The 12,922-nt window shown below is 40.7% G+C and overlaps 1 protein-coding gene across 1 annotated transcript; it reads left to right on the forward strand.

Moving 5' to 3' along the window:
- Positions 1-5,721: 5,721 nt before the first annotated feature.
- Positions 5,722-7,073, forward strand: LOC126021841 (rab effector Noc2-like). The gene has a single exon (XM_049782708.1). It carries the CDS (start codon positions 5,762-5,764, stop codon positions 6,647-6,649), a length of 888 nt encoding a protein of 295 aa, XP_049638665.1. The 5' UTR covers positions 5,722-5,761; the 3' UTR covers positions 6,650-7,073.
- The last annotated feature ends 5,849 nt before the right edge of the window (positions 7,074-12,922 follow it).

Here is a 12,922-nt window from a genome sequence, read left to right on the forward strand (position 1 = left end):
CATTTGTATTTGAAGGATTTTCTGGACACTGGATCATTATTTGGTTACATAAGGACATTTCTAGTAAATTCCTAGCAAAAATCATCTGGGATTGCTTAATGCCAACCACACAACCCCAAATCACTTACTGGTATTCACACAACCCCAAATTCTTCCTGTTAGTCTTTTTTTTCTTGCAGACCAAAAAAAAATAATACAGAAGGAGGGACATTTTTCAAGAATATGACTATTTAAATAAAATATGCTACACCATATTAGAGATGTTTACATTGCAGAGATAAGACCAGGGCTGCAAGAAAGAGATGCCAACGTCTCAGCTCTTGGAAACTCCAGTGAGAGATTTATTCGGTGCTATTTCTGCTGTGTGAACAAGAGAGAAAGATATAAAATGAATTAGAATAATTTTCAGTGCTTGCAAAGTCTTTTGGCTTTTTGTTGTTTGTTTTAAATCTCATTCCTATTAATTATGTTCTCTAATATCACGTTCTGAAGTGAAAATAGACAGTGAATTAGAGATGTCTCTTGGAATGGTGGTAACTAGATGGAACAGATGTTGAAGGAGGAACCAGATGCTACCGTCAAGAGAAACGCAGCGCTAACTCCCAGCCGGTGGTCTAATTCAATCTAATTCGTACATTTATCTTTATTCCCGATCATTATGGCAAAAGGTCTCACATCAGCCTTTCAGATCAATTTTCCAAAAATCCCCAGGCCTGTGAAACTTTTCTTCATCTTTAATATTTGCATTGGCAACTATCATCCTCCATAGACCCTCTCACAAGTCCCAACCCACACTCAGAATTTTCTGCTTTTCTAGGAAGAAGCCCTGTATCTCCATACCAGAAATTGTTTAAAAACCTTTCACGTAGTCTTTTCCTATCCACCCAGAGCACAATTTAATAGAATTGGGTCTTTTTCATTTTTTAAATTCTGGATCAGGAAATGATTATTTGCTTTTATTTTTTGTTACAATTTGGCATTATATTTGTTTGGTTTGTTTTTGAGCCACATCTGGTGGTGCTCCGGGGTTACTCCTGGCTCTGAGCTCAGAAATTAATCCTGGTAGGCTCAGGGACCAGATAGAATGGTGAGGATTAAACATGGATCAGACTCGGGTCAGCCACATGCAAGGCAAATGCCCTACCTGCTGTGCTATCACTTGGGCTCCCATTTGGCATTATCTTAAACATTCTATAATAGGGATAATTAAGGCAGGTGATTAGAAATGAGAAATTCAGATTTCATATTCAACACATTCTTAATTTTGAGATATCCATCCAAAGACTAAGGTATTACATCCCATTTTGGGCACACATGTAATGAACTTCATTTCGTCACTTAAACAAGACAGTGAAGTATTCATTCATTTGGTGGGTATCACACCTATCAATACTCAGCCCAGTCTTAGTTTTGTGCATGGAGTGACCTGTGATGATGCTCAGGGAACTATTTGCAGTACCTTGGATCAAATCTGGGCTGGCTATCGACAAGGCAACACCTTAACTCCAGGATTATCTCTTGGGCCCATGGAACATTAAAGCCCTTTTGGTTTCCCCTAGAAATAATAAAGAGGATCATACATCATAAACTAAGACAAGGATGCTGGTTTAAAATATGTTTGGGGACTAGAAAGGCAGGACAGGGAGTCAGGCACATGCCATGCATCTTTTTGACCTTGGTTCAAATCCCCAGCACCCCTGAGCATCTCCAAGGGTCTCCCCCAAACAGAGCCAGGAAAACCTCACCGGGTCTAGCCTCTTAAGCCCAAAAACAAAGAAATAAACATGTTCTTAAAGGTCAGAAAAAGTTCTTGAAATTTGAAATTAAAATATGTAGATGTTTTAGCATCTCAAAAATAAGGATTTTTTCCCAAAACGTAAAACAAAAAGTAAAATATAAGGAGAAGAGAAGAGAAATGAAAAGATAGTAAATTTAGGAGATTCATTGGGAAGGCTTTGGAACCAAATAAAAGTTCAATTTCTTTTTTATTGAAGCAATGTTGCATTTTAACATTTTATAATTTTCAAGTATGTGTCGTTGAAAACCAACGATGATAGGCTTGATTTAGCTCATATAGAAAGTCAAATTCAGACTCAAAGTATTAAAATATAATAGAAACTATTATTTTAAACCTTTCAGAAAATGTTCCTAAATTGAGAAAATAAATTTTAAATGGAAAGGCTGATAAAGTACTCAAACGAATTGACTCAGAAATCAAGACTAAATATCCCACCTCTGGGAAATAATCTAACTTTTCAGAGAAAGTGAAAAAATTATTTACGTCAGTCACAAAAATAAAATTGGAAGGACACTTCTTGACAACAAAATGGAAAGTTGGAAACAATGGAACAAAACTTTTCAAATTCAGAAATACTCTTATTGGCTACTGGAAATTCAGAAAGATTTTCTAGAGAAGTTGAGACTTATATGTTTTCCCTTGTTCTCTGCAGGGCACTCATACAGCCAACACAATAATAACTCAGAAAAGAAGGGACTAGGCCAAAAGGTATAGAGAGGCTCTTCAAAGTACCAAGAGGTGGATCTGTCTCCTGGCACTTGGGGTCTAGGAACTTGGAATGGATTCCCCAGAACTTTTGAAGATATCTAGAGAACTTCCTTATACATGCAGAAAGGCCTTGAATGTGACTGATCCTGGTTCCTGAACTCATCTTTGGTTACATTCTAAGACCCTCCTAAGCATTCAGGCATAGCAGGATCATTGTAGCACTGCGCCCACAATCTCCACATGGAACCAAAATACCGCAGATAACTGAGAAATGCTTTGGGGTCCCCTGAGTACTGAATGCCTACCCCCAAAGAAAGCATGAGGAATTGACATGTTATAATGGAATGTAGACATTTGTGGGAGAGTTTGAAGCTGATTGGTGATTATTCATGGAAAACAAAACAAATTAAAACAAGCCAGTTAACTTGGGAGACAACAATAATTACTGGAAAGGAAAAGTAATTTATGATACCAGCTGGTTTATCTATGAATAACATTTATACAACTAGAAAAACATACTGACAAAGTAAAGTGTATGATTCTGTTGACAGCACTAATGTTGAGTATTTGGTGTGTTGCCTGTCATTGGAAATGTGCTGTATGTGTGTGTGTGTGAATAAATAAATGCAAATGATGAATGTGGAGGAATGAGAGAAACACAAAAATCATCATGAAACCTTTATTTTGCAAACACAACTATAAAATTGCGAAAGGCAGAATCCTCTAATGGAAGCCATGAGGAAAGATTGAGAATCAAAATCTGACCTACCTGAAAATATTTTTCCTAGGATAATTATTGATCACAAAGGAAAAACTAGTAGTAATTTTATAGAATCAGAGAGATAGTCTAGGATGTAAGGCATTTGGCTTGCTTGCTGCCTAATCTGGTTTGATCCCATATTACATATGATCTGTTAAGCATTCCTAGGAGTAAGTTTTTTTTGTAGATATAATGCTTTTAATCATTTTTAAAAAATAGTTTAACAGTTCTGCAAAGGTGGTTTATGAAGGTATAAACAAGGTCATTCATTAGATAACTTAAAATTTCACAATGAGACTTCCATATACTGTTGACTCAGACTCAGTTTACATACACAGATATAAGGACAATTGCTGATGGGAGAATTAAACATGAAGGCTTTTTTACAAATGTATCTGTATGATATACTGGTACCACCTTGAGTTGCTATGGTGTTAATAACACTGGTCCTGAGTGAAAAGAGATACTAGTGAAGAGAATATTCTTCCAATGATAAAGTATCCATCAATGCATTTTCCCCTTCACTTTAAATAAAGAAATGAGCTCCATTAAAGTTTGACATTGATTCATGATTTGTTGTTTGGTCAGATCTCTATGGATATATATAAAATCCAAGAAAGAGATTTATACATAGGTTTCTTGAACTGGGCTCAGATTATGTTATTATTTGTACTTCATATGATCACCAAAGATACCTTCTGCAGAGGGAAGAAAGAATCTAAGGATAACAACCTACTTCCTCAATCTCTCATGATTGGATTAGTTATATCATCCCTTATTAGTAGAGATAAATTTGCTCAACAGAATTCTTCTCACCAATGGAGCGCAAAGATAGCACAATGGTAGGGCATTTACCTTGCACGCAAAAGGACGGTGGTTCAAATCCCCGCATCACATATGACCCCCCCCCCGAGATTGCTAGGGGCAATTTCTGAGTGTAGAGCCCCTGAGCTCTGCCGAGAGTGCCCCCCCCCAAAAGAATTCTTCTCACCAAGGCTAATTTAATTAATGAACACAGTTGACCAGGCGCCATAACTGTAATGATGGTGATGAAAGGGTCTTGTCAGCCATTTGACTTTAAAATTCTGATATCAACATTGTAGTAAACACTTATTTTTAAGTTAGTAGGGTTTTCTCATTATGCTCCTTAGAAGAGACTCCTGCCTCTGCACTCTAGAATCACTTTTGATAGTGCTCAGGGAACAATACAGGGTGCCATGCTAGGGATCAAATTTGGGTTGGTCATGTGCAAGGCAAGAACTCTACCCACTGTATTATCCAACCTTGCCCACAAAAGTTCTGTGAGCACCATCACTGTGGATTTACTGAATTGTCATACACTCCTATTTTCTTTTTTTTTAACAACAAACTTATTTATTCATTATTAAAAATATTCATAATGAAAATAGTTCATAAACTATAACTTACACTAAGCAAGTGTGCATTGCTGCTTTCACTAGCACTATTGTAAGTTTTTTTAATATAATTTTTATTTTGATCATAGTGTCTTACATATTGTTGACAATAACATTTTAGGTACATATTTACATAAAATCAGGGGGGATTCCCATCACCAAATTGTCCTCCCTACACCTCCGTTTTTATCCTACCTCCCATTTCCCTCTTCCCCTCACCCCCAGGGCGGCTAGAATATGTGGTCCCCTCTGTATCCAACCCCACTACTTAGTAGTCTTGCACCTGTTTTGTCTTGATGCCTCCCTTATCTCCCCCTCTAACTGTAGGCAGGACTAGCTAGTTCAAGTTGCATGATTTTGCCTGAAAAAGAGAAGATAAATAAACTGGGGTAAGAGTCTAATACTCCAAAAATGGATGGAATCCTTCTAGAGGCTCTCATCATCGATTTGGGAGATGAAGGAGAAAAAGAAGGTGAGACACTCCATCAGTACCAAAAAAAGTGTCTATTATCCAGTGAGGACTCCAGCTATATCGATAAGCACCACAAAAAACAGACAAAAAACAAAACAAAACAAAACAAAAAAACAAACAAAAACAAACAAACAAGCCAAAAACACACTATGGTCTTGAAATAAGAAACATGGCATAGCACATAACGAAAGAAGAGAAAAGAAGAGAAAAAATTAAGTATAATTGGGGACCACGATTTCAGTAGTCACACCCAAACAAAGAAATCGACCAAAATAGATAGGTAAATAAAAATAATAATAACAATAATAAATGAAGGAAAAATATATATGTATATCTATATCTCTATATCTCTATATCTCTATCTATCTATCTATCTATCTATCTATCTATCTATCTATCTATCTATCTATCTATCTATCTATCTATCTATCAAATAACCAAGGTTTTGTGGTTTTTGTATTTTTGTTTTTTCCCCTCCTGCCCTGGCACAGTAAATATTGGGGTCATTCGAAAAGGAATTCACTTGGCCTAAGAAATATGGGGTTTCGGCCGGGCGGCAGGGCCGGGGCCCAGATGTGACTCCCCACTCTGTCTGGGCCCTCCAAGCCATGGCTGACACCATCTTCGGCAGTGGCAGTGACCAGTGGGTTTGCCCTAACGACCGGCAGCTTACCCTTCGGGCCAAGCTGCAGGCCGGCTGGTCCATGCATACATACCAGACAGAGAAGCAGCGGAAGACCCAGCGCCTGTGCTCTGCCGAGGTGGAGGCCATCCTGCAGGTGATCCAGCGAGCAGAGCGGCTGGACATACTGGAGCAGCAGAGAATCGGGCGACTGGTGGAGCGGCTGGAGACCATGCGACGCAACACCATGGGGAATGGCCTGTCTCAGTGCCTGCTCTGCGGGGAGGTGCTGGGCTTCCTGGGCAGCGCATCAGTGTTCTTCAGGGACTGCAGGAAGAAAGTCTGCACCAAGTGTGGGATCGAAGTCAACCCTGGCCACAAGCGGCCCCTATGGCTATGTAAGATCTGCAGTGAGCAGAGAGAGGTCTGGAAGAGGTCGGGAGCCTGGTTCTACAAAGGTCTCCCCAAATACATCCTGCCACCCAAGACCCCTGGCCTGGCGGATGACCCTCACTTTCGCCCTCAGCCTATGGAACCAACTGAGCAAGAGCCCCGAAACACTGATACCAGTCGTGTCTACACGTGGGCCCGAGGACGACTTGTTTCCAGTGACAGTGACAGTGACTCAGACCTCAGTACCTGCAGCCTAGAAGACAGACAGCCGCCCACTGGGGTCAAAGACTTGAAGGGTGACAAAGAGGCAGGTAGCAGCTTGGGGTCCCCCAAAGCAGGATTCACCCACCCAGTTAGCCACCTCTCAGGAAGCCAGAGCAGTCTGGCCAGTGAGGCAGGAACAGGCAGCACAGACGTACAAGGGGGCACCCCACCCCCTAAGGGACCTGGTAAAAGGTGGCCCCGGGCAGGTCCCCGCTGATGACAGGGCTCTGCATCCCCGCTGAGCTGAGCCTGCCGGGAGCGAGGCACGCACTTCCTAGTTCAGGTGACAGATGAAAGTAGCATTGCTCCCTCTGCTCTAGGACGCCACATCTGATGAACAAATCAGTGTTTGGGAGGCCAACCCCACTCCCCCCACCAGTGCCTTTCTGCACCCTTCCTCTCCTGCTCCCCTTGCCCCACCACTCAGCTTGACCTTTACTTATTGTTCTCCCACCCACCCCATAAATGCTGGGGTCCACATAAGTGTGATCCTCTCTTAAGCTGGCCTGGGGTCTTCAGGCCCTGCTGAGGGACCTACCTGCATGCACTGAACTTTCCCAGGGGCCATTGCACATCCAGATGTGCAGAGCTTTCTTCTGCTCTGGCTCCAGGGAAATCAGAAACTCCCACTTCAGAGGGAAGCAAAGCATCTGAACACAGGTGGAATGAGAGCTCCCACCCACCCCCACCCATCCCTGAAGCTCTAAAGTAGTGGGTACTGTGTTTCTTGGGCCCCTCCAAGCCTCCCTAGAATTATTCCATCTCCCCTCTGCTCCTACTACTGGGAAGGGTCTGATGATGATGAATTTACTCACGGAGGCATAGCTGTGTTGAAACTAACCCAAGTCATTCATGCACTTCTTTTCAGCAGGTCCAACTTGCCATTAAAAAAATATATATATCTATATATCAGGGGTGGAAAAAATATATATCCCTAATTCAAATCCCAGGCAGGCTGGGAAGTGGTTCCATGATCAACACAGGCCTTGCAAATGTAAAGCCCTGGGCTTCCTCCCCAGCACCACCAACTACAGTAGCCCCCAACAAGAGCCACAGCAGAAAATGAAAATGAAAGGATCTACTCCCATGCATCCTCCCTTCCCCCACACACCCCCTCACCCACTCTTTGAAGGATCCTTCTTAAAAGTTCTCAAGCCCCCTCACTAGCTACCTTGTCCTTGCCACTGGAAAACACTACAATCCTTAGTATTTATCTGCGACAAGTTATGCTCCAGATTGAAAGCAATAAAGAAGAATGTGCATTGAGAAAAAAAAAAAAAGAAATATGGGGTTTCTCCGTCCTTGGATTATACTGTCATGGGATCAGCTCTAGACTTTGCTCAGGATCATTTATTCACCCGGTGGTGTTTTTTTGGTGTGTGGAAGACTTCTGCTCTGTCCAGGGTGATTCAGAGCTCTGTGTTTAGAGGTCTCAGTATCTGCACAGATCCTGAGGTGGGACTTATGATGAAGTCAGTCTTTGTGGTTCTAGAGGTTTTGTTACCTCAGTGTCATTTTAATCCATCTTCTGTGGTTGGTGATCTTGGTCTTTGCACTGAATCTAGGATGGCACCTAGGATAGCGTCTTTCTTTGTGCTTCCAGAAGCCCCATTCTGTTGCAGTTGTCTCTGTCAGACCTTTGGGACTGGGGATCATGATTATTGTGCAAGTCATAGTTCAAACCCTAAACTAGGGCTTTTATATTGGGCCCAAGATGTATACTGTCTGGTCGTGGTTCTAGTAGCCAGTCATCTGTAAGTCACGATCTTGGCTTTTGGACCTACCAAAGGGTGCTGCGTCTTCTGGTTTTGTCTTGTCGTTAGCTGGTAAGGTATGCTAATCTGCTCTCAGGTCAAGTTGTTCACATTTCCCTCATTGTCAGGATATCATGTTAGAGCTGGCCCTTGTTGTTGACCCCGCAGTATTAAGGCTGTCCCAGATGGAGTTTGTTTCCTGTAGCTGTTGTGAAGAGCTGTGCCGATTCTATGTCTGGGATCCAGAGTTCAAGGCTGGATGAATGGTATCTAATCACCTGAGGTCTAAGTTGATTCCACATGACATATTTTCAAGGTAGGAGATATCCCTGTATTATAAACAACTATGAGTTCCTATCTCTAGTAGATAAGAGCTCTTTTTTTATATGTAAGATTTCCACTTTATTTAGTGTGTTTTTGCAGGGGAAAGTGGTGCTACATTATATTGTCGGTGTAGTTGGGGGTGGACAGAGGGGATAACCGACACAGGTCACATACCCAAAAACGATAAAAATGAAAAAAAAAAAAGAAATAAATAAAAATATATGTGCTTGCAAATGTATATGTAGGACCAACATTTAAAAATAAATAAATAAATAAATAAATAAATTTAAGAAAAGAAAAAAAAAGAGAAAAAAAATGAGTTAGCGAAGTTTTTAAAGGGCCAAAGTGGTGCAAAAGACTACCTTACATTGGGGGAGAGCAGGTAATGAGGTGGTGAATTACAGGTCCTATGCCTATGTTGGAAGTACAGTTTTTCCCATTGTCTTTTGGGTTTTTCTTGTAATGTGTGGGTTCCCAGGCATCTTCCTATCACACCCCCTGACCTTCTTCAGGTTGGTAAAAATTTGCGGCTGGGAGGTCTTGGAAGAGTTCTTGCATTGGGGATACTTTTGGACCTAGGTCCGGATTCAAGAAACAGTCCACATTAGGGGTAGTTGGTAGGGAGGGCCTCGCAGCATGAGTCCGCAGGGGAGTTGGCTGTCTTTTCTTGCCCGGGACGAGGTGTGGGTTTGACTGGGTGTCCCTTCTCTTGGGTGCTGGGTACTGGTTCGTTGGGGTAGGAGGTCGATCTTGTTGCCTGATATATTAAGGACTGAGGGTGAAGTGTTTTAATATAGAGGGAGGTCTGGATGGGATTGAGGGGTGGAGGGATAGTTGAATTTCCAGAGGGGGGAAAGGGTTAGGTGTATGGAAGGGGTAGGGAGGGAGAAAAGAGAAAAATACATTAGAAAGAAAGGGAGAAGAGAAAAGATAGAAAGTAAAGAATAGAAGAGAAAAAAATAAAAAAGCAAGTGGTGAGAAGAGAGGAGAGAATAGCAAGGGAATGCTAGTTTGCTTGAATGTGTTCAGTGAATAGAGCATAGAGCATGTAGTTTGAGTCTGTACGTCACTGTTACTGCTTCGGTGGTCTGACTGGTCACATGCTTGAAACCCTAAAAGAAGGTAAACCTAGAGATAAAGTGTATGTTAAAGAGTTTTCTCAGAAAAAAAAAAGAGTTTTCTCGGGGCCATCTCGTAGTGCAAACTAGGTATGGTATCTCGTGTGGTATCCTGAGCTGCCATCTTAGCTTGTCCGCCCTTTGTATCCAAGAACGCCTGTGGACGCCTGAGAGGTTATTTTAAATATAGTAAGATAGAGGCATTAATACGTAGTGTTATGGGATGTTTCCATTGGAGTCAGTGGTTTGCTGTGGTATTCTTTACCTGTGTTCCTGTATACGATCTCTACAGGATTATTATGGGCCATTATTGTAGAAGGTTGATTACGTACCTGTTCTCTCTATGCTGCTGTTCTGGTGTTGCTGTTTTCTTTGTGGTATAATGTGTAGTCGAGAGTTTGTGTTGTTAGTTTTTCATGTGTTTTGGGCACTGTTCCCAGGTATATGTTGACTATTACAGTGTTTGGAGTTTCTACCCTGTTAGACCCCGTTATTTGATTGTTAAGTATTAGTTGTGATTGAGATGTATGTTCTATGTGCTTCAGAATAGTGCTACCATTCTGTGTTTATCTTTTGTCTTCTGACTTACTTCGTTTAACATAACATGATCTAGGTCCATCCACGTTGCTGCAAAATCTGTGATTGTATCGTTTCTGACTGCCATGTAATATTCCATTGTGTATAGATACCACATCTTAATGATCCATTCATCTGTTGTTGGACATCGCGGTTGGTTCCAAGATTTGGCTATTATACTGAGTGCTGCGATAAATAGTGGGGTGCACACGCATTTTGTAATGAATGTTCTTCCAACTTGGGGGTATATACCTAGGAGTGCAATTGCTGGGTCAAAAGGGAGCTCAATTCTGAGTTCTTTGAGCACTCTCCAGACTGTTCTCCATAGATGTTGGTCTAGGGGGCATTCCCACCAGCAGTGGATGAGAGTTCCCTTCATACCGCATCCCCGCCAACAAAGATTGTTCTCAGTATTTTTGATGTGAGCCATCCTCACTGGTGTAAGGTGGTATCTCATTGTTGTCTTGATTTGGATTTCTCTGATGATGAGTGAAGGTGAGCATGTTTTCATGTGTTTGTTAGCCATCCTTCTGTCTTCCTTAGAGAAGTGTCTATTCATTTCTTCTCCCCATTTTTTATGGCTTTATTTGGTTTTGAGGGGCTCAGTTTTCTGAGTGCTTTGTAAGTTCTAGATATCAGCCCTTTATCTGATATGTCTAGTGAAAAGATTTTTTTCCATTCTGTTAACTGTCTTCTTGCATTAAGTAAGGTTTCTTTCGCCATGCAGAAGCTTTTTAGTTTGATGTAGTCCCATTTGTTTATGTTTGCTGCTAAGGTTCTTGCCATTGGTGCTCCATTCTCGAAGACCTTTTTGATATATAGGTCTTCAAGTGTTCTCCCTATTTTATTCTTGATAAACTTTATAGATTCGGGTCTGATTTCAAGGTCTTTGATCCATTTTGAGTTGACTTTTGTATAAGGAGTGAGGTATGGGTTGATTTTCACTTTCGTAACATGTGGTTTTCCAGTTGTGCCAACACCATTTGTTGAATAGGCTTTCTTTGTTCCATTTCAGATTCTTGCCTCTTTTATCAAATATTAGTTGGCTGTATATCTGGGGGTTTATGTCTGGGAATTCTGTTCTAACCCACTGGTCTGAGGTCCTGTCTCTGTTCCAGTACCATGCTGTTTTGATTACTATGGCTTTATAGTATAGTTTCAAGTTAGGTAAGGAGATACCACCCAGCTTCTTGTTTTTCAGTATGTGTTTGGCTATCCTGGCTCTTTTGTGGTTCCAGATGAATTTTGTGATTGATTGTTCTATTTCTTTAAAGAATTGTGTCTGGATTTGGATAGGGATTGCATTAAATCTATATAGAAGTTTAGGTAGGATAGTCATTTTGACTATGTTAATTGTACCTATCCATGAGCATGGGATGTTCTTCCATTTCTTTAGATCGTCTTCAATTTCTTTCTGAAGCATTTTGAAGTTTCCCTGGTATAGGTCTTTCACTTCTCTTGTAAGGTTGATTCCTAGATACTTGATATTTTTTGATACTATCTTAAATGGAATTGTATTTTTAATCTCTCTCTCCTCAACTTCATTGTTTGTATATAGAAACGCTACTGTCTTTTGTGTATTGACTTTGTATCCAGCCACTTTGCTGTATTGGCTGATTGTTTCTAGGAGTTTTACTGTGGACTCTTTAGGGTTTTTGATGTATATCATCATATCGTCAGCAAATAGAGATAGCTTGTGTTCCTCTTTCCCTATTTGAATTCCTTTGATTCCCTTCTCTTGTCGGATTGCTATTGCTAGGACTTCTAAGGTTATATTGAATAAGAGTGGAGAGAGTGGACAGCCTTGTCTAGTTCCTGACCTTAGTGGGAATGCTTCTAGTTTCTCGCCATTAAGTATAATGTTGGCTGTAGGCTTTTCATATATAGCTGTAACTATCTTGAGGAAAGTTCCTTCTAACCCTATTTTGCTGAGTGTCTTTAACATGAAAGGATGTTGGATTTTGTCAAACGCCTTCTCTGCATCGATTGATATGATCATGTGGTTTTTGTCTTTCATGTTGTTGATGTGATGTATCAAATTGATTGATTTGCGTATGTTGAACCAACCTTGCATTCCTGGTATGAATCCCACTTGGTCGTGATGTATGATCTTTTTGATGAAGTGTTGGATTTGGTTTGCTAAGATTTTGTTAAGTATCTTTGCATCTATGTTCATTAGTGAGATTGGTCTGTAGTTTTCTTTTTTGGTGGTGTCTTTGCCTTCTTTGGGAATGAGTGTGATATTAGCCTCATAAAAGGAGTTGGGGAGGATTCCTGTTTTTTCTATGGTTTGGAAAAGCCTATGGAAAAGCGGTAGTAAGTCTTCTTGAAATGTTTGAGAGAATTCACCTGTAAATCCATCTGGGCCTGGGCTTTTGTTCTTAGGGAGTTTTTTAATTACATCTTCAATTTCCTCTGAGGTGATTGGTCTGTTTAGTCTTTCTAGATCTTCCTTTTCCAGTCTTGGAAGAGGGTGTTTGTCCAAGAATCTGTCGATTTCTACTGGGTTCTCTAACCTAGTTGAGTATAGTTGTTCATAATATGATCTCATGATATGTTGTATTTCTTGGGGTTCTGTTGTAATCTCTCCCCTTTCATTTGTGATCCTACTGATTTGGGTGTTTTCCCTCTTTTTTTTGGTGAGTTTTGCCAATGGTTTGTCTATCTTGTTTATTTTTTCGAAAAACCAACTCCTGGTCTCATTGATTTTTTTGTATT

The sequence above is a fragment of the Suncus etruscus genome, chromosome 11 (assembly GCF_024139225.1).
Source record: "Suncus etruscus isolate mSunEtr1 chromosome 11, mSunEtr1.pri.cur, whole genome shotgun sequence".
Lineage (NCBI taxonomy): Eukaryota > Metazoa > Chordata > Mammalia > Eulipotyphla > Soricidae > Suncus > Suncus etruscus.